Source organism: Aythya fuligula, chromosome 5 (genome assembly GCF_009819795.1).
Source record: "Aythya fuligula isolate bAytFul2 chromosome 5, bAytFul2.pri, whole genome shotgun sequence".
In the NCBI taxonomy this organism is placed as follows: Eukaryota; Metazoa; Chordata; class Aves; order Anseriformes; family Anatidae; genus Aythya; species Aythya fuligula.
In genome coordinates this window covers 34,354,879-34,382,720 of record NC_045563.1, presented here as the reverse complement: position 1 = coordinate 34,382,720, position 27,842 = coordinate 34,354,879, and the positions used below count along the sequence as shown (strand labels likewise).

Below are 27,842 nucleotides of genomic sequence, written 5' to 3'. Positions count from 1 at the left end.
CCATGCCGGGCGTGGCGGCCCCGCTGACAGCGTTCCGGTTCCGGGGAGCCGGGGAGAAAGGGCGGCCGCTGCCCGGGGCTTGAGGGAGCCGGGGAGACGCGGCGGGGGCGGCTCCCTCCCTCTCTGCCTCCGCCGGGGTCGGTAGGTGCCGGTGTGGGGGCTCCCCGAGCCGCCGGGCTTGGGGAGCTGGGGTCGGGGAGCCCCCGGGAGCAGGAGGGGTGAGGCCGGGGGAGCGGCGGCTGCGGGCTCTGCCCCTGCCCCTGCTAATCCGCCGGCCTGAAGCTCCTTGAGCTCTGCTGCTGTGACAGGAGAGGGATGGCAGTGACTGCAGGGAGAAGGAAGAGAAAGGAGCCCTGTCGCTGAGGGCTTCCAAGAAACCGAACGAAACTGTCGGATAAAAAGCAGCGCTGTCCTGGTAGATGCCACTGAAATCACGGAGAGTCTCCATAAACAACAGCCTTACATAACTGGGCCCCAGGAGAGCAGAAACGTGGGAACTATAAAGTTTTCCCTACAGTTCTAACCATATTTATTGCGTTATTTCAATGTGCAGGCTGCAATAAAGAATGCATCTTAAGCTGGGTAAATATTTATCCAAAATTTTAGAGAGGTGACAATGCAAACAGCAGCAAAATGGTTCGGTGTATTGAGAAGCTTTTAGTGTTAAGACACTATGCATAAAATGGCTTTTTATATTTGCTTTATAACAGAATTTCTATTGCAGTCCTCCAGCACAGAAAAACAGAAAAACTGGCTGAAACCATCACTCAGACAAACTCTGTACGCTTGACAAGGAAGTGTGAGGATGGGAAATAGTGCATTAAAAGCGCACCTGGAAACAGCACAGAAAACCGGTGTGTTTCAGCTAACAGGAAAGGGACTTACAGAGGTAATGCAACTGTAATAGAATCCTGGCTGTTTGGTTGTATGACTGACACATCTGGAGGCAAATTCTCCCCTCATTGTTGTCATAAAGCACTGCATACGCGTGTTTCGCATAAATAGTGATCAATCATATTTCAATAGTTTTTTTCTTTCTTTTTGGCAGAGAAGAATTTTGCTTGCATTGTCTTCTCAGGACACTTGCATGCTTCTGATCTTATGCTTTAGAGTGAATGCATGTTAAAGAAGTATTAGTTACAATGTTATTGTGCTTTAAAAAAAGAAAGGCTAGAAACTTGGGACAAAATGTAAATTTTATAACCGTATTATTTTCTAGAAAGATACTCCACAATTTGTTATGCTTAGATATTTTTACTGCATTTAGCTGTAGTCATGAATAGTCTATACTTCCTTCTCCTTTTTTTAAATTAAATTATTTGGATTAAAAGTACTCATCCTGGATGTTAGACTGTCTCCTTTATATCTTTTTCCCTTTCCTGAGAAAAAAAGTATTAAAAATACAATTTTTTTTAATTAAAAATGTGTCAACTTAATTGCACACTATGACGATTGGACATTGTGATACGTATTACAGCATGTAATATATCTTTCATTTAAAATTTCAGAGCGACATAACTTGAACATTTGAAGTTGTATCAAGTATTTAGATGATGTATCCTTTTTTTTCCCCTAGTTTCCTGAAGATCTGCAGAAGTTAACGAGCAACTTAAGGACAATAGATTTGTCAAACAACAAAATAGAGCTCTTGCCACCACTCATTGGGAAGTTTTCCTTTTTGAAGAGCCTTGTTCTAAACAACAACAAACTGAGTATGCCCGCTAATTATTATCTCCACAGATTTTTAAAGTAATATATGACTTCTCTGATCGAAAACTAAATGTAATGATTTAACTCTCACAGGATGTAAATGGGAAGTTTAGTCACCTAAACTGAAATCTTTGGAATTCATGTACAGGAAAAAAACAAACTACAAATCATAAATTCTCCAAAACTAGTTGCCAGCTTAGTTGTATTATCGGTTTAACAATGACATGTAAGTACTTAAAACCATATGGTTTGTGTGCTGTGACTTGTCTGATCTGAAAGTTTAAGTGTCAGATGGTTTAGTACTTGCATAAAGAACAGGCAATTAAGATGGTCTGTAGAAAACATTGGCCATTGAATGGTTGTTGCTGCTTCTCTTGGACAAACATCAGTGGAAGTTTAAAAATATTCAGGTAACTTTATGCTATGAGAGATGCTGTCTTTTGGATGAGAAATACATTTCTTGCCTCTTTATGGAAAAATTAGGATGAGATGAAGAAGCTAACTGTTGTTATGTGTTCATTGTGTATTAATTGCTTGTTTGAAAAACAAATGTCATTTACAAATTTGTTTTCATAGTATGGCTTAGGAGTGCTACAGATGTGTGTAGACAGAATGAGGGATGGATGAACCCTAGGAGAGCTTACCCAGTGAGACTTATCTGATATGGTACAGATTAGTTGAGAACTTTTGAGTGAGTTGAGTAATACCTTTAAAGGGCTGCAGGAGACCCGAGGCTGTGAATTGTATGGTCTAGCAAATGTCATAGAATACACTGACAAAGTGGTTAGTAAAGGGCGTAGCTGATGGTGTAAAATTCTCTCAGAGTAGTGGTTTCAGCTAGAGGTTTGAAGATTGTTGTTTGCAGATCATGATTATTTTTGAGATATTTATGGAAGACATTTAGAAACCATGTGCTGTCAGTGGGCTTCTGTTTCTGTGTAAGGATTTGTGCTTTCACTGGAAAACATGGAGGAATCCTGTGGGAAATAACTTTTCCACGCAGAAGCCCATTTGACATAAATGGGTATGGAATTTTACTGTTCTTTGTTTAGGTCATTCCCTTTGTTCTGTAATTTATTTCTAGCTGCTCTGCCTGAGGAGCTGTGTAAACTGAAAAAACTGGAAACACTGCATTTGAATGGCAATCACTTGAGGCAGCTACCAGCTGCGTTTGGACAACTTTCAGCTCTCAAAACCTTGAGTCTTTCTGGAAACCAGCTTCGGACTGTGCCGACACAACTCTGTGGTCTTCGTCACTTGGATGTGGTAGATCTTTCCAAAAACCAGATCCAAAATGTACCTGACACTGTGGGAGAATTGCAAGCTATTGAACTCAATTTGAATCAGAACCAGGTCCGGTAACTGAGATAGCATGTGGATTTGGGACAGAGCCATTTATATTATGTTCTGTGGTCATACTAAGTCTAAGCTGACATTATCAAAACTTTATAGCTGAAAGACATATCTCTTTCACACAGTAGAAATGAGGGATCATAACTAGAATTTATGGTCTGAAACGTCCAACTGCCTGATTTGACTAAGAAATACTGACTTTAATCATACAGCAAGTATTTGAACAGTTATTGAGTAGGAATCTGATAAACTGAGGTGTAGATTGTCTGTCATCACAAAAAAATAGGTTACTTGGACTTTTTTTTACCATTATTATTGCTTCTTACACACTGTTAAGTAGTTACTGTTAACATAATTTACAGTATAATAATCATTCCGTATTAGTTTGAAACACCAGTCACTTTAAGTAGTCATGGATAACTAACATTTTAATCCCATCTGACTTTTTTTTTCTTAAATTTATTTCTACCAGATTTCCCAGATCTCAGTGCAGATCTCCCACTGTCCACGCCTCAAAGTCTTGCGTTTAGAGGAAAACTGCTTAGAACTCAGCATGCTTCCTCAAAGCATCCTCAGCGATTCTCAGATCTCACTGCTTGCAGTTGAAGGAAACCTCTTTGAAATCAAGAAACTTAGAGAACTGGAGGGTTATGACAAGGTTTGTATGATTCTATTTTTTTTTATTAAATAAATTTCTGGTGAACTCCTTATCCAGTACCTCCTCAGAATTCTTAGACAGCTGTTATGTTGGTGAATGAAAGCATAAACAGTCTATTGGTATTGTCACTTGTATTGAATTCTTAACATCTGAAAAAGAATTTCAAGAATTTGTCAAATATTACCTTTCTTACAGGATTTGTGATCTCTGTTCTTTCATCAGCATCTTTTGAAGGGTAGCTAATGATGAGAGGTGTGTTGAAGCAAGTCTTTCCTTTGATGAGATGGAAAAGCAGGATTAAAAAAGGAGACTTTCAGTCATACTGCAGTCTTAAGGGTTTAACATCAGTTTATCCTTAACACGTCAGATGTGACTTCTGCACCATATGGACTTCTATTCTAGAGTATGAATCAATTATAGCAAATAGCAGAAAGCTTTTGGTTTATTTACAACACTAACAGTTGCATCTATGAAATAAAGTATGCTTTAGGTACAGAGTGCTTTCAAGTCTGAAGCAGAAATGTAGCTTCTTTCAATAGTAATGAACTTTGTATTAATTTCTGACTCTTATATTTTTCTTTTGTTTATAGTACATGGAACGATTTACAGCTACAAAGAAGAAGTTTGCGTGATCATTGTTCTGATCCTGTGTATCCCTGATAAAAAGAGTTAGTGACTGAGGCACCTGCTTCACTGACCTGAAGCAAGACTGGTGAAGGAGATGTTCAGAGTACTCCCCTCTAGCAGTCGTACAGTCTGTTAAGGCCATATTGAATAAACTGGAATAGAGTACACGGGTACTGAACTGATAAACCTGCCTAGGGGCCAGTTTTGATTTTGAGCCACGATAGCTTTTAACACAATATATGTTGTCCTTTGTCAGGGCTCATTCTTTAATAGAGAAAGGGAAAGAACATTTCAAATTTGCCAGTTCCCCTTCATCAGGAAGTTGTGCGTTAAGCTATAAGAGTACTTTCTCCTGGAAACATTTTTCCAGGACATGGAAGTTTTGCTATCAAAAGGAGATCTGAAAAGTTGTATATTTTGCAGTAAGCACTCTTCTACAGAGAAGAACTTTCACAAATAATGTTTTAGTTCTTAACCTCTACAAGTTTTTCTAATGAAGCACAAATAGTTATGGCTGAATTTATATCAACTGCTTCCAGTAAACAAATCATGGTTTGAGCATCCTTCATAGACTTTTTTCCCCTTAAGCAGGAATTGCACTACAGTCCTATTCTGCTTGAGCTGCATCAAATAAAAGATGAGGTTTACCTTCAATGTATTCGGTAAAATGTATATTGCTGGAAAATATAAAATCCTTGCACTGACTGTTTGTAAAAGTCTTAGCTGTCACCCTACTGCTGCTGCCTTATTCTCAAAAGCATCTAGAAAGACCTAAAAATGTATGCAGTTATTTAACTTATACTGAAAATGAAAACATACTTGTTTATTTTAGTAAATTGTTTTCAAAAATGAATTTCAAGCTTATTTGGTGTAGCTGCTGCTGTTGTCACTTTAACCAATATTACAAAGGTATCATTAAAAAAAATCACTTTGGATACACAGTTCTATCAGCTGCTGGTAACAGTTGTACTTCAACTGCTTTGAGACTGCAGAGAAGTCAAGTATGTCAACACTGTGGTAGTAATTCAGTTAAGATGTACTGCATCCTCAAAACAGTGAGGTAGGAAGAACTGTATTAAGTGCTTTTCTTGGCAAAATACATGTAAGCATGGATGCATCTATTTCTAATGAGACTCTTACAGTCTCACTGAATATATTAACTAGCCTTCTATACCTAACCTTTCCTACACAAGGCTAGAAAAGCATCTATACAGTCAACTCCTGAAAGGTGCAAGTATAATCATTAAGCATACTCACTGTGGTTGTTAGCTGCAAACAGAAAGAAAACATTAAGAAAAATGAAGTTACCTCTGTGTCAATCTCTATAACCATAATTATGATAATGTGTTTATTTTATGAGTTCTCTGAGAATCTTACAGAGTAATACTTATTTAATAACATTTTAGGGAACATCAGTATTCAAAGGATGGCTATAATCCATTCTTGAATAGCCTGTGGGTATGCAAAAATTGCAACGGTACGTTTGTAGAATTTCATAATATGCAAGGACACAGATTTTATTTCTTACATTACTTTATTACAGATCAGTACAAATAGCCTCTAGTAAAGCAAGCAGGTATTTATGATTAAGGACCTTATGCACACCTATATGTTATGTAAAATGTTATGATACAGTGTAGCATTTGCCAAACTGCATCCAGGATTGGGGGTAGCTAATAATAGACAGAGTTTCATTTTCTGAGGTGACCTGCATTGTGGAGTCCAGAATCAGCCAGATGTTCCCAGCAAGGGTCCAGTCTGTCCCAGAGATCTCAAGTACAGAAATTCTCCCAGGAGAGCTCTCAGAGAAGCCCCAATTTGTATAGACATTGGGTTACTTTTGGATTGTTAGAGACATCATCATCTGTTCGTGCTAGCTTTTATTTTCCTGCCTGGAACTACCCTATTTATTTCCCCCTCAAAATAAATCCTAGAAGCAAAAGTTGATTTATTTTTTTTTTTTTAAATAAAGTTTGGGGATTAATTTCTACTGTTTCCAAGAGGACAGTTGTTGCAGTTTGTTTTTGTGTTTCTCAAGGACATCTGAGGCTGTCCACCCAGCTGCACTTCAAAAATGCTCTGGGTTCCCAGGCTGGCAGATATACATGTATCAAGTACTGTTGTTATAAACAGGTTGACAACAGGATGGAACCAGTTCTACTTAAGAAACTCCTATTGCAGGTGCTATTCTATAGAAAAAAAAAAAAAAAGTAGATTCCAGTCAGAAGTAGCTGACAGCAGTATGATGTTTACTAGGCTACTTTGTTTTACAAGACAGCACTAGGGGAATGTGTCAAGAACACTCCATGTATGTCAGCATAACTGCAGGGCCTTATAGTCGCAAGGCAGAAATCTGTTCAGCTCCATACAAACATACTTCAGAGGTTACAACATGTACAAATCTGGCAATGAATAGGTAAAAGCCCCAGTCTCATTTCAAGTTCAGCTCCTTCTACTTGACAGCTAAAATCCCATTTGAAATACTAGTTTTCATCCTACAGATTTGCAATGCTTAAGGCATCCATAGGGCAAAGCCCCTCATTTGGCAGGTTTCCCATTGTATAAGAAAGGAGCAACTCCCCAGGTCAGACAGGCGTGAAAGAGTAGGCCATCCACTTTGCAATATTATGCTGTGGTCTTTTTGCTGGGAAAATCTATGCCCAGACATCCTACTTATCTGAAGTTTAACATTTATTTAGCAAGATTCCTTTGACTAGTCAAAAGATACATAAGAATAGATGGTGTAGTTAAATATGGGAATATCAGCAACAGTACAATTGGAAGAAAAAGATGCAGTCAGCATTGCTATAGAAAACAAAGCTTAATGTTTTTAGAAATATTTGAATTAGATACTAAGTCAACATTTCTGTTGTTTACATAATCATCAGTGCATATGGAAACCTTTCAGTTACAATGTTAGGCTCCTTTGCTACCTTGCAGTTACAACAGCTACCAAAAGTTTCGTAAAGCAAAGGGGAGAAAACACCATGGTAAATACTGATTGCTGGTGCATTAGTCCTGGATTATCCAACTTTCTATCAGGAACAGAAGGGTATTTGTCCCAAGGAAAAAAAACCTAGTTGACACCCTCACATTTTAGGTCACAGCAATAAATATGTGCAAGTCATTTAACATAACATTCTGTACGCTTCAGCACTACACTTAACCTATTAGTAACTGTGCATTACAGTGGGTGTGGGGAGATGGGAGAAGTGACGAACTGCTAATTTTCTTTTCATGCATAACTATGCTTGCATTTTAGCTTGGGAATTACTGAGGTAGAAAAACATAACCCATTTAGCAATCCATGTGTATATTTTATTTCAGATTGATTTCACTTGCTCTCCATTTTTTTCATGGTATTCAGATACACTTCATATATTTATTCAATTAACATTCAGATAGTGCACTGCTGTTTCAAGTGCAGCAAAGGTGAATTAGCATCTGCAAGTCACTGCATTGTGTTAGCCACAAATTGTTTCACAATAGAACCTTCAGAGGAAGAAGTTTTGCAAGTTACTGCACAAGCAACATGTGCTGCAGCTCATAGTGTATGTAGATGTTAGATGTAGCCCTCTGTTAACAGGTTTAAACTCATCTTTCATCTAGTACGCTAGCTTGAATTTCATGGTTCCCCATAAGCTATCACAGTCTAAGCATGCCCATGGGACATACAGTACTTGCTCAGTAATTACATGCTCAGGTGGTCTTAAATATTTTTTCCCTAAATTTTGGAAGTATACGAGGGCAGCTCCACCATTATATGCAGAGCGCTTCTTCCAAGCCACTCCCAGATACCACTGTTCTTTCTCTCAACTAAAAACTGGTGCAAGTCTGTATCCACCCCCAGCCCTTAAGAGCGTTCCGTGAATCTAGTGCTCCAGTACAGAGAAAATACAATCCTAAATTGCTCTGTAAGTGAAATTGCATTGGTAGAAGATTAAATCACCAGATGTCATGTGACTAGATAGATGCCCAGCAAGTATTACCAATATTCAACAGGAAAGCTTCATTTTGCCTATTTCCTTTAATATCCTCAAATGTAGTTCCATGCCTTACCAGTCTTTCAAAGAGATGGACACATTTGATAGTTTGAAGTCAGGTGATGTTGATTATGCAGGGATGAAAACTTAGAGTGTTTAAGAAAAGGAAAGATCAGAATATTCCTCTCTTCCCAGCCACATCCCTTCCTGTGTAAACATCAGGAGTTCTGTGAAATAAAAATAGAAGGGAAACTTCCTGGTTGCATAGTAGCAACTAGTTCTGCCAAGTTTTTCAAGGACAGGAAATTAAACAAAAACACTTTAAGACAAAATAGTTCTAAATCACATTTAGTTATAGAAGTATGTATTTTGTTGTGCACAATATAGTTTAACAATCAAAAGCAGAAAGTGTAAACCTTCATTCTTAATAGAATCCAGAAATAAAGATGCACAAGTGTTGATTACATTCCACAGACATGGGAAGCAAGCATCTACTCTACAGATGACAATAAAATGATCCAAGAAGCAGACTGTTTTGTTCATTAACATGAAGGCACCAGCTCCCTTACAGGTTTGGCTCTTGCTGCAAAATGATTATATTTAGCTAATCCTTAAGTTTAGAGTCTTGGCAGTTATTTCCTTGTGTGATGTGCATTGTAACATGAATATTCTGCATACCCATCACAGCATTCTCTCAGTCAATATGAGAGCTTGTGGCTGGAGCACAGGGAAGTCAAGAACGTGGACTTGCAATAGCAAGGAAGAACAACATTCCAAGGTGTCTCAAGATGCTACAGCGCAGATTTGCACTGTTCTAAGCAGAAAGCAGAACTGCTTTAGTATTCTGTTCCAGGAGACAATCACAGCTAAATAATGCATGCTTTGCTTTCATAATCAGCAGCAAGTATTCCTTCAATTAACCCAAAGTCTATAAGAAGGAAGAAAAAACATTCCAATTCCCTATGCTTTCCGAAGCAAGAGGCTGTTAGAATTTTACTATGCAATGTTCTTACAAGTACTTCTTTGCTACTCATGTTTTTAAGCATGTAGCCTTCGTTACCAATAGGGGTAGATAATAAACTTTCAGAATTCATTAGCTTTCCAATAATTACTGGATGCTAGACAGAAGCCAAGGCATGGTACTAAAATCCAGTCCCTAAAAAAAAAAAAAAAAAACACTCTGCCCTACATAAGACAGTCTACTACTGGCCTATTTACTATATGCAGCATCTTCATCCTTTGGTCAGTTTTTTTTCTTCCACAAGAAGTTGTGCTGGGAGCAAACTGACAATATACTTGTAACACTGATTGCACTTTTGAAAACATTTAACATTGTTCATCTTACATTTCAGCAGATTAGTGTCATCTCTTTAGCCCTAGGACTTCTTATTAATAGCTACATAGATACCTGTGGACTGTCAAAAAACAAAGAAAACCCTGGGAGTAAGACTGGTTTTATCATAGTAAAACAGAAGTGTTTTTCCTCTTCATTAGAGGAAAGCTTTACCTCACCTGGTCTTCTATTCTGCAACAGATGAGGAACATTTTAGTTGTAATCAACTTGGAATATTTCCAACTGCCAGATCCAAAGTCTGTAATAATAAACTAGTCAGGAATTAATTTACAACTAGTTTATTTACAGCTAACAAACAGTTCTTACATACTCCAAGCTTCCTCCAGACTTACGACAAAGAAGTTCAATAATCTTTGTTTTCAGTAGCTTTAAGAAGCTCCCCTAAAGTCACTTTTGAGAACAAACTCTGCACAATCTCAGTCACTTTTGCACTGGAGAAAGACCAACTGAACTCCAGTGAGAACTGGCCAAAATAGAATCCAATATGGGATGTGAGAAAGCTGCATGCTTTTCTACTCAGTTTAGTTCCTTCCAGTTCAGATGCCTCATTCAAACACTTAAAACCTAACTTTTAGATGATGGACACAGTTTTCCATCAAAGAAATGCTTCAGGGAGATTTTTATTGTATTCTACTTGCATGCACAGAGAGTGTAAGATCAGCTATATAAACACATGATAATACTAGAAAAATGCAGCATGATTTCCTAGTCATGGCCTCCAAATGTCAATTTACAGTAAAGAAATTGAAAACTATACACCCCTCCAGTTAGCTTTACATTAAAGTTTTTATGTTTAGGAAGTGTTTTTAAAGCCCTCAACCCAGAAGTAGTAACCAGTGGGCCTCTTGAATGTTGTAGTCCACATGCTCAACCCCAAACCAGTCACGTGGTCTGAACCGTAAAGCCATAGTTAACCTGCTTAGAGATACAAGGCAGACAATACTCACCAAGTCCCTGTTTTAGTGAAGACACTCAACTTATGAGGTATTTCAAACAGTGCAAAGTGCCCTCCTCAACTTTCCAGAACTGTGAATTCATGTTACCCTGCTTATTCAACTTCAATAAAGAATATTTTGGATGCAAGAAAAGGGACTGGGGGGGAATAAAACATGAAAAAGTTCTCAAAGCCATGACATTTTTAGCCCTGAGCAGTTTAAGAAAGTGAAGGTAAATGAGTAGGAGGAACTTATGTTGACTGCTTTCTTGGAGTCAAGACCATGTTTACATGAAGCAGTACAAAAAAAAAAAAAAGGAATCCCTATAGAAAGGGTACTGCTTCGTTTTTCCCAGCCCCTCTCATTTCAGAATAGAGGAAGTTTCACAGATCCAAGAATACGGTGGCTCGCAGCTGGAAAGACAATGTCACTGAACAATGACAGAGGGTTTTAATTTTCAATGAGTTTCTTTGCTCTGATGTTGGCTTGCTCGATGCGATCCCTGTTTGTATCTGCCTGAAAAAGACAAATTCATAGGTCATTTGCAAACTGCACGCAAAACACACTAAAAACTAAAACTGACAGGATATGTTTGAATTGCAAAGTATTATGTAGACAAAACAAGCAATTTTTGTAAGATAGAAGTAAATTCCTTTTATTTAAAGTCATCTTAGACTGTCAATTTTATCATAAACAAAACTAGGAGAAAAAAAATCAGTCTTTAGCTAACCCTCAAAACAGAGTAGCCTACTCCAGCAGGTCAGGGAGAATTTACAGAACAAAGAGTTAAGGATCACCTCTCTCCAAGTGCTTGGACATCATGAGAACCCCTACAGAGAGGCTTCAATATTATGGACTAAGAGTAATAAATGAAAACTGAAAGTGACCTCTAGGCATAATGTTAGAATTGTTTTGCTAAGTGGAAATTCCCTGGTTTCCACCTACACATCCATACAGTGTCATGGTATCATAACAGCATGGTGTCTATAAGTAAAGCCCTTTATTTTATAATTGTTTTACTGCTACCAGAGCATCAGAAAAAGTCAGCCACTATGTAGGATGAACAAGTATCAAGATATAGTTTTACTGAATGGTATGATAAGGGGCTTTGAAATACCCTATCCAATATGCTGCAGGGAATGAGCAGTAGGGATAATAAGCACAAAGCTAGCCTTTCCTCTCACCACAAGGCATGGAACTCCTCAGAAGCTCTACCTATGGTAAGGATTAGCCATTTCACAAACTCATACTGAAATTAACTAGTATGGCAACATCAGCCATTCAAGCCCTTCCATCATATTTTTTCCTTCCTGCCCTTCACGTTGATGGCTGGGGAGTGGCAGAAACTTATTACAGAAATTTGTCAAAAACAGCCACACACATTTTGTAAATACATGGATTTGTAAATACATGGATTTAGCTAGCAGATACTCTTCCAAGGAAAAGGCAGTAATGTGTTTACTATGGATATATTCAGACTACGATTATATCATAACACTGCAGGCTGGGAGTCACCCAATCAAGTCTATACTTTCCCTGTGGATTGGACTTTTTTTTTTTTTTTTTTTTTTAATAAAATCCCTATAAGCTTTCCTGGAATTAAGCTTAGTACTGCTCCTTGTTTCTTTATATGATATGGTCCTTTGGAGATTTACCCTCAACATGTTAATTCAGTTTCCACACTGTTCACTACATTTAAAAATGGTTATTAGCAGAAAAGAAAGTATGCTGAGACCATAGTCAGATCACTAGTCTCAAAGCCAGGAGCTGCATTTGGCATTTTTATTCCTCTTTTGTAAAGCAATTCTAATTTTAGATTACATTCCAAGAGTTAGTAAGATTTAACAAGCAAGATTTATTCAAACCACTAAAATGTAAGAGCATCAAGACAAAACAGGTGCTTGAAACTACCAGAAGAGAAACACTAATGCTAAAAATAATAATTTCTATTTGCAGTTGGTTTGACTGACAATATTCAGACCACTTTAAGTGCTAAAGGTTTCACACCACATTTTAAATTCTGATGAACTTCAGTTCTAGTCTTTTAAAATGTTTGAGTTGTTTCACTTAAGTTACCTCAGATGTGCAGTTTCAGAGAACAGTGAAAGACAATTCAGACACATCCAATAAGATCATGTTGATTGACATTAATACAACAAGTACTACTACTAATTACTAGTCAAAATTGAGATGCTAACATACGCACAAGCAGCATCTACATCACACTAACCAGTCTTGTTCTGAATATTTGAGAGCTGTTAATCCTACTAGACTTTTCTGACTAGGCTTCTCAGTGGTATCTGACTTGTCTTCATTTTATTAGTTTACAGCAACATGTCTACTACTGCTTTTTTAAAATCCATAACACACACCATTCATTAAAGCTTTTGTTTCCCTTCTTAACCAAGACGACTGTAAAAGAGCTTCTGTTCATTTCAAAATATTGGAATTTCTGAAATATTACTAACTTCCTCATAAGTTGCCCACTGGAAGAAACCCCCCAAATCAGATTTGCATGATTAATCTATTTGAGGAAGTTAATCTTGAAAAAATAACAAAAACAGTGAGGAGTGGTGGCACAGAATGAGTTTTTTTCTGGCTGGGACTAGCTAACTTCATGTGCAAATGAAAGCAGACCATGTCCCTGTGCACCGCAAAAGCTATAATTTCTCATGGCCAGGCCTGTAGAGATTTTGAGTTAGGGCAAAGAAATACTCATGTCAGTAGTTTGGTTTATAGTATTTATTTTTTAAAAGAACTTCAAGAGTTTTGCTATTGTTTAAAAAAAAAAAAAAAAAAAGGCAAGCAACAACTCTTCCCTACTACACACAAGAAGATACCCTGAAAACAAATATCTCAGTTATACTTACAAAAAAAGTTTATGCTACTGATCCAATATAATTTAGTTTCTTTCAGAATTAGCAGTGACCTGTATTTAAGAGCTGTATTTAAGATCTGACACTCTAATGCATTTGAGTTTTCAGCTACATACCCAAACATCAATTCTCTCTCTCATTCAAGTCATGACAACTAGAGGATGCTATCATCTTAATTGCATATTTTATGGCAATTACAGGTCAAAGACAGCAAGCCTTATCACTTATTAGTAACAATCCTCAAGTTGAAGGCAGAAAACACCGTTGACACTTACCTTTACATTTATCCGGTCTATTTGTTTGTTTTGGGCATCGATCTCATTGCCCATATCCAAAGCCATATTTTTCAAATTCCCAAGAATGTTTCCTACTTGAGTAAGATTTTCATCCATTTCATCTTCTCTGGCATCATTTGTTATCCTGTCCCAGTAATGAGAAGTGTTTCCATGAATCAAAAACTTGCTTTTCCTTACCCTAAAATTACTCTACTCTGTTAGATTTTTTGTTGTAAAGTCACCTGACAGGCTATGTAGTAAAGCCACAGTATTCTCTCATTTAAAACAAATATATTTCAAGCAGACAACCCACTAAAAAGAAGGTTCTAAGCTACCACCTACTTAAAAATAGCCTTAGAATTTAAAATAGCAGCTACTAAAGAAAGTTTAAGACATTGCCTCAAATGTATGAGTAAGAGTACTTGACATTTTTAACAGTCTTACTAGACACTAAGCACTAGAACTCCACAGTTCTCACTATAGAGCAAGGAAGTACAGGATGAAACACTATACTATTGAAAGAGTACTACTTGGAGAGGAGATGGCAAAGACTAATAGCTCCCCCAAGTAACAGTAAAAGCTTGCTATTTAGCATCTTCACTTGAAATATATCTGAAAGAAGCTGACAACTGCTAGCTTACAATTCCTGCATTTTGGACAGATATATATGAAGAAACAAACCGTGTAATATATCCACCACTTGGTCCACCAGAAGTCTGAGGTTGCTGCTGATTTATACTTCTTGGTTGCATGGATATCACATGATCTGAGTTCTCCATTCCATCTCCCCACGTTGCTCGGTATGCTTTGCTAGACTCAAAGTTCTTCGTCCTACTCCATTAAGAACAGATATTTGAACTGCTCCATCAGAAAAAAAAATGGCATCCTGATTGAAGTCCTGAATTAATCTAGGATTGTCAGAAACATTTGTCTTGTGCCCCAAAGATATTAGATTTTGCATATAAAAAGCCTTGTCTAGATACTACACATTCTTATATCAGGATAGTACAAATATAACCAAGTTACTCTAGGGACAGTTGGCTAATCTTGTTGCAAGTGTTAGCACAAGCACAGTATTTCCCTTGAAGTAGGGTACTTAAACAGAAGAGAGGAAGCTTACAACAGTATCAGGAAAGCTTACATTGTCATAAAGTTGCATTTAGAACAAGAGTTAATCTAATGTGATGCTTAGGTACTTTTGAGGGAAAAAAAGCAGATGAATGAAAAAAATTCCCACTAATACAAGAAGCTACACTCTGCAAGGTCACCATTTATCTGTTTTGTTCAACAGTTTCCATAGCCAAGCCCTTCTTTTTAACGTTAACCAAAATGAACTTGAGAAAAATAAAATAGCAGTCTTGCTTAAACAGTAATGGCTCCTTCACTCTGTAATTTACCATTACACTTTTACCAAACAATACAGGAGAAAAACAAGTAAGCCCACAGAACACTAACATGAAGCAATCTTAAGCATCACATATCTACAAAAACATATCTACAAAAGCAAGAGAGAAAGGAAATTAACAAAGAAGTTACCTACATTGATTTCTTGTGACCTCTACAGAACATATTTTGAGAAAGATATTGTTTGTTGTCACTTTCGAGTTTGGATAATCAAGACCCCACTGCTACTTTTCTGCTTCAGTAGAAGCATGTGAAAGGCAATATATATATATATATATATATATATATATAGTGTCTCCAGTACATCTAACTTTACAATTGCAGGTAATAAATTTCAATATTTTTAGTGCCTTCAACATCAGTAGCCCAGATGTTTCATATTTGAAGAGGTGTGAAATTAGCTATAATAAAGAAATATCCTCTTCTCATTCCTTTCACATTTATCTTAACAAAATAGGAAAATACTTCTCATAGGAGCTGACCTGTGAAATACAACCTATTGTTAATACTTCAAGAGGAAGAAAAGGAGTCATCTTTCAGTTCAAAATGGAAATGTTGCACCCAGGAGAATCCTGAAGAAACCTGAACTACCCAATTCTAGCAGCCTGTGCCTATACAGCCTTAAAGATCTCCTTAGGTTTTCTGCAACAAGATTGAGCATTACATTTTTGTCTCATTCACACTAAAGTTGCAGCAGATGGAGGTATCTGAACACTTGGCTTTTGAATTAGCAAAGTATTCCGTGACAGAGGCAACAGTGAGGAATTTATTGAAGAAGCAGCCTGAAAACTTTCCCATCTGATTTAGACCAGTAGTAACAGAAGTTGTTACTTAAAGTAAACATGACTCCTAAGAACAAATCTCATCACCTGATCGTTTAAGAGTTGTTTAAGCTACTATGCATTCATATTTCTTGTGTTTTGTTTCTGTAAGAGTAAGGCAATCTATATAGCCTATCAAAACAACAAGGGTTCAAGCAGTTGGTCAAGCTTTCCACAGCCAACACAATCTATAATAGTTGACATTTATTATTACAACACATCACGATCACAAGGAGACATGCGTGCAGATATCATGCACATGCAAGCACACATCCAGGAGAAGCATCACCTTAGACAGCTGGTTAAACATACATGCTGCACTAGTAAGACTGACCTTGTCCTAAAATCCGCTTTCACCAGTTAAGCGAATACAGCTTCTTATCCTAGTCTTCATTTTAAGAAAGCAAGCATCAGTGTTAGGAGAGAATGGAGAAGAAATAATAGTAAAGACCAGCAAACAGGTAAATTGGTATTAGTGCACAGATTATATTAGAGTACTGCTGGTATTTTGTGGTTTTGCAAAGCTTTCATGAATAAAATAGTGGAAGTGAGAAAAGGCAGTATTTCATCCATTAAACATTCCAATTTACTTTTTTTTTTTTTTTAAAAAAAAAAAAAAAAAAAGGACAAACTTTGGAGATAGCCAGTTGGCAAAAAACTCTGACATCAACAGAAAATTTCACATACCAGAAAGTATACGAACAGCATTCATTTTCTTCCTCATTGCCTACTCCTTATCTAGAAAGTTTTCCTGCATATTACTTCCCGTTTTGGTACAATACTCGTTTGTGTTTTTATTCATATATTTGGAGTGCCTCAAGAGTTTACAGATCCTGAGTTTGCTCAGTGGCAATAAGCTGCATAATTAAATTCAGTGGAATTCAACAGCCAACTACAGGAAACGATGTGACTTACAGGAAACAATGTGACTGGACTGTGTGTGTTAAAGTGCTCGAAGTCCATCAGTTTGATAAAACTACTATAGAACAGTATGCACACCTATCTCGAGGTCAGGACAGAACTACCTGCTTTTTTCAAGATACAAAAGGTAAGATTTTCAGTCTTAGAAGCCACATTCTTACCTATCCCAAACACTCCCCTAGTATTTTGTTGGAAAAGCAGGTTCAGCTACTGCAAGTGATTTTTACTCAAGTTTCTACTATCTCTCAGTTGAATAAGTTGTGTCTTTTTTCCCCTCATGCTAAAGAGCTAAAAGCAAACACACAGAGATAATATTAATTACCACGAAACATGCATGCAATAGTTCGTGTAGTCACTAGTGAAATATTAAAGCTTTAACACCAACATCTGTTCTCCTACTCTCTTCATCCTTAGAGCATGAACTTTTAAATGCTTGGAGAACCAACACTACCCTCCTCCAAAACAAATATTTTTGCATGATATTGAATTATAACCTCAAATTGTCCACCACTACCAGCCTTTATGTAACTTGCAGAGAAGTACTTTTGAGAATAAATGATGGGGGGGAAATCACATTTCTAAGGGACACAGGCATTTACATACAGCTATTTGTAGTCCAGTTTGGTCTCATTTGTATGTATGTTGATACTGAATAGACACTTCAGAATGATAAAATCACTTAGCTTTATGGAGATTAGGGTTCAAATGTGCAAGATGTTGCACAGTAGCTCCATTTACAGTGAAAGGTGCACAATATATGGTCAGATATAAGTAAGCTTTAGCTAGTCTCATATGATTTTAAAAGTGTGCACCTCCACAAACCAAAACGAAGCTCCCAGATATGCATCATTTTAGCTTTTATAAGAGACCATATCCCAACACAACAGCTATTGGGAATATCCAAGAACTTTAGATCTGTGTAACAATTTAACCAACCTGTTACAAGGACAGACACAGAGCCCACAACATTTGTTGAGTTCTGTCAGTGTCTTCTCAGCTTCTCTCATGTCCTTATTTATTTGGTCCATGCCTTCTTCTATGCGATTTAGCTGTTCTAGAAGAAGAACAAGTAACCCAAATAAACACACATTTGGAGGTGGGGGTGAACTTACACTCCTTTCCAGCAGGAACTTACAAGATTCAGTTCCATCTTGATATAAAGACAAATGTCTTCTTTGCTTTCCTGCCTTCTGGAATTTCTTTTGTAGAAAGAGATTAAGTAATTAAGTTTTGTCTACTATATTAAAACCTTCTCTCCCTGTGCTCAGAATAGCCCTTCCGCTGTTGCTTTTAGAATAAATGCAGCAGTCCTGCTATTGTGGAAAGAAATGGCTTCAGTAGTAAAGTCCACATCACAGTGTAACTAATAGTTTCTCAACTACTTTAAATTTTCTTGTAAATGCTACAAATGTATGGGAATAGCCAGTTAATAGATCTCATTTTCAGAATCACAATCATGTAGATTGGAAAAGACCTTAATGATCATCAAGCCCAACCATCAACCTGACCTACCAAGTCCCATCACTAAAACATGTCCCTTAATGCTATCTCCACACATCTTAAATTCCTCCAGAGCTTGGGACTCCACCACATCCCTGGACAGCAGGTTTCAATCCTTGAACACCCTCTTCATGAAAAAATTCATCCTAATATCCAATCAAAACCTCTCCTGGCACAACATTTTCCTCATATCCTATCGCTTCTCACCTACCTTCAGAAACACGTTTTTAAGAAGCCTTTAGTTTCCACAACTCTTGAATGATGATCTATTTTCTTACAAAGCTAGGATAGATCATTAGTGTTTGGGAAGAAGGAAGAACTCACCTCCTTGTTCATCCAGCATTGTAATAGTCTTGATGCCAACATCGTGAGACTGTAGAAAGAAGTTTGTGTATATAAACAGACTTCAATATACCAGTGCAAAATCAGGTCTCTGGAGTAAATTTGATAATTCAGGTTCATAATAAAATACTATGCTAGGAATAGCTTTTCTAATAAATTACACTAAGCTTCAAATTAGATCTTATGTTACCTTGGTAACATCATTACCTAATATACAATCTCAGTTTCTTTTATATAACAGAAAAATAAAATGCATCTTAATACTTAGATTGAACAAAGAACTATCATACTTCACTATTTTTAATATTACAAATGATGAACAGATGGTAAGAAGGTACATGCAGAACTACTTTTGTATAGAAGCAGAAACAGCCCTGCCCTCTACTACCCTACCATACCCTACTAAGCTGTACCCTCCTCCTCAAAGCAGGACGTTTTCATGCTATTCATAGACAATGTGAGCTAGAAGAAAAATGTGAAGTGCTATGAGAACCAAGTGACAAAATTGCCAACGCCATGACTGACTGACACAGAGTTGTATGAAATTGATTGCATTGATGTGTTTGGAGATTAGGCCATTTTGCTAAGTAGCCAAAAATGATATTGATCCTTCTGTGACCTTACTTTACATAATGTGAAAACATTAGGTTTAAATCATTCTAACTCCATGACATATTTCTTTAAAAAAAAGTTTGAGAAAGACAAAAAGTGATGAAGATCACTTTGTGATAGTTAAAATGCTGCTTTTCATACTTCAAATGTATGCAACCCTAGAGGAAAAAAGCTTCCTTACCTCAATGGCCAAGCCAAGAATCCTCCTTGTGCTTTCCAAAGACTAGGAAGAGAAGAGTTTTGAGTGTTAATAGCATATATCAGTCTCTGAAAGTGTTCTTTACTAGTTCATTGTAATAAGGCAACTATTTTACACAAGTTCATCAGTCTGCTGATATGTAATACATCTGTGTTGCAACTATCACCAACCTAGAGGTTAATTAGCCACTGTGGAAACTCTTTGTTTTTTCTAGTACTTAATAGTAATTTGCTATCGCATACAAAAGTCCAAGAAAATATTTTTATTTAACTAAATTTCATTAGAAAAGAATTAGATGCATGAAGTATCAACATGCCTAAGAATCAAGCATAAGAACCTAATTTACCTTGTCTCAGTAATCAGGATTGGGGGCAGGAGGGGGGAATACTCACCAAACAGGTGGCTTTACAACTGAACAGTTTATTCCTGAAACTAAGAATGAATTTAGTCTTGGTGCTAGTATTTACTAAGTAAAGAGGTTTGGAACATTTGGCTATACTCTTGCAAAATCATCACCCTAGATTATTTTAAAAGATACTGTAATCTTGGCAGATAACTATTCTAAACCCAGACAGCTTCCTAAAGTATTTACCTCATCGGTGACCTGGTTGGCCCGCAGATGAATTTCTTCAGCCGATAGCTCAGCCATGATGAGGAACTATCACTTGCAAGTAATCGAGTTGAAAGAGGATCTTCTCCCTGGAATAAGAGATAACAGTTAGACAGTATGAACACTTCAAATAATTCTATTGGTTAAGTCAAAACGGCCTTTTATCAGTATTTTGCACTGAAACAAGACAATTCCAAGAACTAAGACATACGCATCGCATTTTGTGTAACACGTGTTCAGAAGGCCCTGAAGGATTTGCTCAGCTGATATGATATAACCGAAGAGCTATGAGAAATGCAGGAACAATCAGTACATGAAATTGTTTCCTTTCCAAGGCTTGACTTCATAAACATTTTTGGAAAACTATCTATTGTTAGCTTAAGACAAAAATCAGGACATGGACATGTCTTAAAATAAAAAGCCTTTCCATGTTGGAAAAGCATTTGTTTACCCATTAATCCGGAAAGAAGTAGTTTTCTAAAGCATATAAATTCCTAGCATGAACCTTAAGTGCTCTTCACCTTCTATGTGAAGGATTTTGACAACACAGTCAGAAGAGAAAGCACTAACACAGACCAAGCACCACCTAAAGGGATTCCAGGAACACTTTAGAAGTAGTTCTTGTTATGATATGGTGAATCCCTCCAGCAGCAGGAAGTTATAAATGGCATCTCCACAACTCTTGCAAATGTTTGAGTTCACTTTCCTCATAATATGATAAGACCAAGATTTTTCTTTCGATATAATTCAAGTCCTAATACACTAGGATTTAACTTTTAGAGTAAACAGGAGATACATTTTTGCCTGAGGAGACAGCAGGAAAAAGCAAGTCAGTTGATAGATTGTGTATTGTTATCAGAGAAGTGTTTTTCAAAACCAAGACTGTGCATTTTTGTTGGAGGAATGCTAATAAAGCCAGTACTCCCAGCAATAGGAAGAACAGAAGTCACAACCTACATAAGATTTTAATAATCTGAAGTTAAGGAAATTCTTTAAGAGTTGTTTTTTTTGATCTTTGCTGTTCCACATCAGCAGCTTCTAATTAAATTCAGGTTATCCAGATACCCACTCCAAGATGTCCTGCTTGCATGGCAAAACCATGTTCTATTTTTCCTTACGAAAACCATAGGCATAGCATTAGTAACTGCTCCTAGAAGGACAAATTCATCCAGATGCATCCAGCTGTCAGCTAGGGAACAGCTCCTTATAGGAAGTACATATATCTGATTCAATCCCATTTAACTGAAGTACTTCAGGATTTGGAATATATCAGCAGATCTGTCTTTAGCATCTGACATACCTCTTCAGTCTAAGGCTTTGAGGTTTTTCCAAGTAGCTGTCAACACTTCTTCAATCATGAAAAAAAGCTCTCATAAGGCCTCTAATAGTTCAGTTCGCATTAGTCCAGTCAGACCATACAATCAGGAACTTAAGTTAGTACTAAATTAGAAGTACTCAATTACATTTGCTTAATATTCAGAAGCAGGATGAAATTTCAGTTATATAGTTGGCATTGAACAAGCATTTCCTTACTATCCTGATTGCTGTCACTGTGTGGCACCTGAAGCAGGGAAGGCCTGGCCAAACCTGCAACAGTCAAATGCTTCTGCAGCTTGGAGCCATGAAACTCATGTCTTGTCTTAGAGAGCCAAAGGGATATCATGCCCCCACCCTGCAAGTGCAGCAGCTTCCCAAGAATCCCATTGTAATTGCAGAACAGGGCTGGACACGCAGCTGTATTCCCAGAGCAACCTAGAGACTTCCTTCGCAGCAGCCCTGCTGTCCTGCTTCTCTTTGCAGCTGTGGGGTCAGGCTACCCAGCATAAGCACAACTGCTGGCTCCAGGCTGTTACAGCCACCACTACACAATGCAGTAACAGTTTCTGTGCTTCTGAAGCAGGGTATGACACTAAATTAAACACTCAGCCATGTGTTAAACATTTGTTTATAAAATAAGACTTTAATGGGTAATAAGGCTCTTGCCTCTTTGAATAGATATTAGCAAATACATTGTTCTACTACCTTCATGTCATGACAGTGCCTGAAGTCTGAAGGAAGAGTGTAAACCTTATCTGGCCAGATAAGGAGTTGTGTACTTGGTTCAGTACTGTCAGAACGTCATCCTATGCTGCTAAAGCCACAAGTTCATGAAGACAATAAAAACAGAACTGCAGTGAGACTGAGAAAGGAGAAGGAGACAAGTCAACACTTCCAATTCTCAAGCTAGTAGTTCTTGGTGGTATAAGCTGGAAGGTAACATATTACTGAGGCAATAATTAACTTCAGGACTGAAATTCACCCTGGGTTTGCAGAATTATGTCTTATGAAAGACAAGGCAATGCTGAAACACGAAAGTAATTACCTAAAGAGATTCAGCAGTTAGCTGAAGCGCTGCTTCACGTACTAGTAGCTATCAAACTATACCTCCGAACTTCACCCTGCCTACATCACCTTTCTAAAAAACTAGCAATCCGTATTTGGCACTGTCGTGGTTTAACCCGGCTGGCAGCTAAACACCACGCAGCCGTTCGCTCACCCTCCCCCCTCCCTCTCTGGGACGGGGGAGAGAAATGGAAAGTGAAGCCCGTGAGTTGAGATAAAGACAGTTTAATAAGACAGGAAAATAATAATAATAATAATAATAATGATGATACAATGGTGATAATACGAAAGTAATAATAGTATGTACAAACAAGTGATGCACAATGCAATTGCTCACCACCCGCTGACCGATGCCCAGCCTAACCCCGAGCAGTCCGGCCCCCTCCCCCCGGCTAGCCACCCCTATATATTGTTTAGCATGACGTCAGATGGTATGGAATACCCCTTTGGCTAGTTTGGGTCACCTGTCCTGGGTCTGTCCCCTCCCAGCTCTTACTGCACCCCCCAGCCTGCCCGTTGGCAGGACAGAGCAAAGGCTGAGATGTCCTTGGCTTGGTATAAGCACTGCTCTGCAACAATTAAAGCATCGGGGTGTTATCAGCACTCTTCTCATTCTAAGCCAAAACACAGCATTCCACCAGCTACTAGGAAGAAAATTAATTCTGTGCTAACTGAAACCAGGACAGGCACAAATAAGTTTGGGGTAATATTAAACCCAGAAAATATCAGAGGTTACATCTGGCACCAGACAGTTTGAAAATGTAAGCACTTGTTGCTGAAGCTACCAGTTTTATCAGCTCACAGATGATCTTTGCTTTCCTCTCGCTTTCTCACAGCTCTCTAAACAACTCTATTGCCAGAAAGCAAGAAGCTCTGTGGAAATCCATAGCATTTCCGTCCTGCTTTCCCTCAGACCAATGGTTGTTGTTCTTGCAACTGTTTGCGAGTTGACCTAACACTGAAGAAATCCAGCTGCATGACACAGAAGAGAAAAGCCCCTCCACACAGCAGACACCCATAACAGAGCAAAACCTTCTTAACCCAGTCACTTTTAGGACACCTCAAAGCTGAGTTATGCCTGCGCTTTTCTTCTGATGCTCACATTAGGATTCCTGTAGTGTTTTGCCTCTTGTGGGACAAAACACCAAAATCTGGAGAGACAGTTCACATGCTCAATTAAACTTGCTAGTATAACTGACCTCTGTTGGAGGAATCCAAACTAAACCACTCAGACTCTTTTGAGACTGGAGTTCTGACATTTTTCACAGGTAAGAGTGTTCCAGTCATTTCTGGTCAGTTCGTGAGATCCCATGCCACTGAAAACAGCGGCACCACCTTCTGTTTCTCTGGACTTCACAAGAAGCTTACCTACCTTCACTTTTCAGCCACTGCCAGAGCTATATACAAGAGGCACTTCCTTCTTAAGATAGACCTCAGAAAGCACGCTTTTTGAGTTGGTTTTATTATAATGCCTGTTCAAAGTTGAATATCCGGAATTGATGGATTCCAAAACAGGCTGTAATTTCCTTCTCCTGTTTGAGCTGGTCAGCCATGCTCTTGCAGACAGCAGTAGCTCTGCAGAGGAAGGCAGTGCCAGACAGAGATATTCCCTAGGACTCCTGATCACACAGCGGTTTGTAGCACCCAAACAAGCACGTGGGAGCAACTGAGAAGAAACCAATTATCTCCAAAAAAGCCTGTTTCCAAAGATGGAGAAATACACTCTGTAGCTACGTGCCTAATTGGAATAGTTGGAACATAGCAGGTGCCTAGCAGGTAGGGATGCTGCAAGATTTCCCTCAAGAAGTTAGCACCAAAGATTACGCAATTTTTACTGGCAGAGTAGTTCAGCTATCCCAACAGAACATGAGGTACATACATAAAGGATACTCAGGCCCCAGTCTTTCTGCCTAGAAAGCACTCAATGTGACTGAAAAGTTCCTGGCATATATTTTATCATAATATAAGACTTGCTAAATGCAAGCATTTATTTTTAGTATCAACAACATCCATTTTCTTCGCTTTAAGAAAAAACATTCTGCTGTTTTAGTTTAGTGAGAAACAAATTTTAAACACCAAGCTAGGCATGCCTCACAAGGACCTACGCATCCATTCGCAGTGTGCCTAAATACAAAGCAGATCTTCAGAGAAGGACGTGGAGTCAGCCATATTTGCTTTTTGTTATCAGCTCCTTGCAGTATTTACTCAGCTACCAAACTGCAAGGATTATGGTGAAACGCATTCCAGTACAACTCCCCTCGTAGCCCACCCCTGCTTAGGAAAACCTGGCACCCATGGACTGTGTAGAGCTGAGGCTGCTATCAAAAGCATATTTTTTTGAATTAATGGGCGTCATGAAACTTTTCTACCAAGTTAGAAGACAACACAACCTTCAGCTTAATTATCACTGCCCTATAAAAAGAGAGGCTCATCGAGAAACAAGGGCAGCAAACAGACACAAGGCCTGCAAATAATAAGGATCTGCCTTCTCCTACATGTTTTACTTTGGAGACCGGGGTCAGGAGGAAGTTCTTCACATTTCCAGCTCTGACCACAAGCATGAGATAAGACATTATCTCTTCACAAGTTGACGCAAATTGTGCTAAGATACTCTACAAGCTTACTGCTATCACCCAGAGCAAAACATTCTCATTTTGATATTAGTTGAGGATGGACAAGAGTTAAATTACTTCTGTCACTTCAAGAAGAGGAACAATGAGATAAGGGAAAGGAATGCATGTCTACACAGACTTTTTACCACCCCACTTGCTATGCATTCAAGTCAGTGGCTCCAAAAGCCCAGGAAAAGCCTTGAATTCACACTCTTACACAAAACGTTTAGGTTAGAGAAGGCTGAAGAAAAGAGATCAAAGGCAATTTTACAGAACAGTTTAAAACCCCAATTAAGCTATTCCCTGCAGAGGAATGAGTGATATGAGAGGTGCTTTGGGGCTTGTATTAGTGTGGTGTCAGATCCATTCAAAGCATGATTGGCTTACACATCTTCATTTGGTACACACACATAAGGCACCTGAAGCATTTTAGTAGTTTCTTCATTTAACTGGAGTTATACCAACACTCAGTTTCCAGTATAAGCAGGGCACATGTATAAAAGAAAGCAAGTTGCAACCTTGCTTGTGATGTCCTCTGAACACTCTTTTCAGACTTTCATTTACAAGTAAGCACAAGAAAAATATTTGTGAACACTTCCAAGGTAATAAAAGCTATAGCAGGCAATTTACACAGCTTGAATAAGTTTTTCTCCAGCACATGCTGCAAAGCAAATCTACTATTTATTAGCTCTAAGAAACAACAGAAAGTTTACTTCCTTGTTTCATAATAGTTATGGTATATTCAAGTTGTGCTATCCAAAGCACTCAAAATCTTTAAGTACGTTCTGACTTAGAGATCTTTATGAATTTATACCAACTGCAAGCCACCAGAATGCCTACAGAAGTGCTTGTTGAGCCACAATTACACTGTTTGCATCTAGAAAGGACATCAAGATACCTACTGTAAACAGAAGTTGTTTTAAAACAGCATTCAGTATAGGAATATTTTAAAAACATCATTACAACTGGAGACTGTATGCATTTATTCCATTCCTCTGACCTAATACACTTCAAAACACTTATTTTGGAAGGGGGCGATTGTCAGAAGTGAAAGCTTTTCCTAAACCAGATGGATTTAATTTCTATTAGACCAGAAGTTGTTTTGATCACCTGTACTTTCACAAACCCATCCTGAATGGTCACAAGATTCGGCCCTGCATCTCTGGCAGACATGGAACAATTTTGTGTCTCCGACAGACCAAACACATTTCAGAAGCGTCAGACATCCATTGCCTTTACCAAATATCATAGATAAATTCCTCATTGTCTAGTGGTCCTCTTTATTTGAGCCTAGCCCATTCTAATCAACACCACAAGGTTTCCTCCCACACCGCTAATCTGAAATGAGAAATTAAGTTTCCCTTCTGAGCACAAGAGGATGATGATTTTAGAGGAGCTATTCCCAAGCCATGAATAAAAACTACTTCAGTCCTATGAAGTCTATGAAGTGTTCCAGCAAGACTCCATGCTTAATTCCTCAAGTTGTTCTTCAGCCTGGTATGTAGTGCAAGTTTCTTACAGTCTGGTATTATACGTAACAGAGTTAAGTGGAAAGCTTTCATACACATTATGTCCAAATTACTCATTTTTTTTTATCAAGTTGTGGTATGAAAGAATCCTATCCCTCCCCTTTCTGAATACCCACATTTGGTTACCTCTTCATTGTAGGCAAGTTAGAAATGAATTCTTGTACTTTATCCTTTTAATATAATGCCCTACTAAGCACACTAAAACATGCTTTCTATTGATTTTCTGTTTCCACATATACGAGTGCAAAGGAGGAAACATTCAATACCCCCCAGCTGATATATCTAAAACATGGGAGAGATGCAGCCTCCACCTCCTCGAGGATAACCTCATCAGAAAGGTATGAGCCAGGCGATGACATAACCCTGCTGCTCCAGCAGCTGACGGGGAGCCAGGATCTCCCCAGCTGTAATTTCAGCCATCGGCTCTGATACCGCCTCCGGTGATCGGGGATGCTCTGTCGGCTCCTTCACCGAGAAGGTGAGCTGTGCCCTTCCCCGTGAGGTAATACATTTAGGAAAGGCTATTTTTAGATAAAGACACCCACTATTTATTGGGTTTCTAGGCCTTGTTGTAGGGACTAAGAACTAGAGAGATTACGGAGTAGGTGGAACTTTTATTGAGGGTTTGTTCTGCTGTTGTGCTTTCAGAAATTTCTTATCGCTAATTTAGGAGGGGTTGTTTATTAAAGACACTTCCTAAAACAAGCTGAGGAGTCGCCCTACGCGTTACGACACCCCATACGGAGCGGTGCAGGGTCTCGGCACCGGGCCGGAGCCCTCTGCCCCCTCACGCCCCAAACCCAGCGAACAAAGCGACCTCATCGCCGGGGCTGAGGCAGGAGCCGGCCCCGCACGCTTCCTGCTGTCCCCATCGCCTCCCTCAGCGCGGCGCCCACAGCCCGGGCACCGGGTACGCCGCCCCCCGCGGTTATGCCCAAAAGAAGCGACCGCAGTGCCCCAGAACGCGCCCAGGAGGGAGACAGAGCCGGTGCCGCGCACCTACCGCCGAGCAGAGCCGTGAGGAGCCGTGCGGGGCCGCGCAGAGCCGAGCCTCGCCCCGCCGCGCCGCCCCTTTAAGAGCCCATGCCCCGCGGAAGCGGGCGGCAGCACCGCCCATCGGCCGCGTAATGGAGGTCGCC

General features: G+C 38.7%; 3 protein-coding genes and 1 long non-coding RNA gene across 4 annotated transcripts in view; 2 read left to right on the top strand and 2 right to left on the bottom strand.

Moving 5' to 3' along the window:
- The first annotated feature begins 47 nt into the window (after positions 1–47).
- On the top strand, positions 48–5,002 carry LRRC57 (leucine rich repeat containing 57). Its single transcript, XM_032188113.1, has 6 exons — positions 48–141; positions 725–889; positions 1,577–1,712; positions 2,795–3,063; positions 3,536–3,721; positions 4,312–5,002. The coding sequence occupies exons 2-6, from the start codon at positions 806–808 to the stop codon at positions 4,351–4,353; spliced, it is 717 nt and encodes a 238-aa protein (XP_032044004.1). The 5' UTR covers positions 48–141; positions 725–805; the 3' UTR covers positions 4,354–5,002.
- Positions 5,003–5,774: 772 nt separating this feature from the next.
- On the bottom strand, positions 5,775–20,952 carry LOC116489630. The gene is made up of 3 exons (XR_004253303.1): positions 20,942–20,952; positions 7,687–7,691; positions 5,775–6,278 (listed from the first exon to the last, which is right to left on the bottom strand). It is a non-coding gene; the product is annotated as an uncharacterized LOC116489630 (long non-coding RNA).
- SNAP23 (synaptosome associated protein 23) lies at positions 6,296–27,780 on the bottom strand. Its single transcript, XM_032188114.1, has 8 exons — positions 27,707–27,780; positions 20,163–20,269; positions 19,553–19,594; positions 18,742–18,790; positions 17,854–17,971; positions 14,453–14,602; positions 13,772–13,916; positions 6,296–11,136 (listed from the first exon to the last, which is right to left on the bottom strand). Exons 2-8 carry the CDS (start codon positions 20,217–20,219, stop codon positions 11,071–11,073), a joined length of 627 nt encoding a protein of 208 aa, XP_032044005.1. The 5' UTR covers positions 20,220–20,269; positions 27,707–27,780; the 3' UTR covers positions 6,296–11,070.
- ZNF106 (zinc finger protein 106) overlaps positions 27,159–27,842 on the top strand; it is a 37,115-nt gene continuing 36,431 nt past the window's right edge. The window contains exon 1 of the mRNA XM_032188108.1: positions 27,159–27,181. The gene's annotated coding sequence lies outside the window, so the exon portion shown is untranslated. The remainder of the gene's footprint in view (positions 27,182–27,842) is intronic.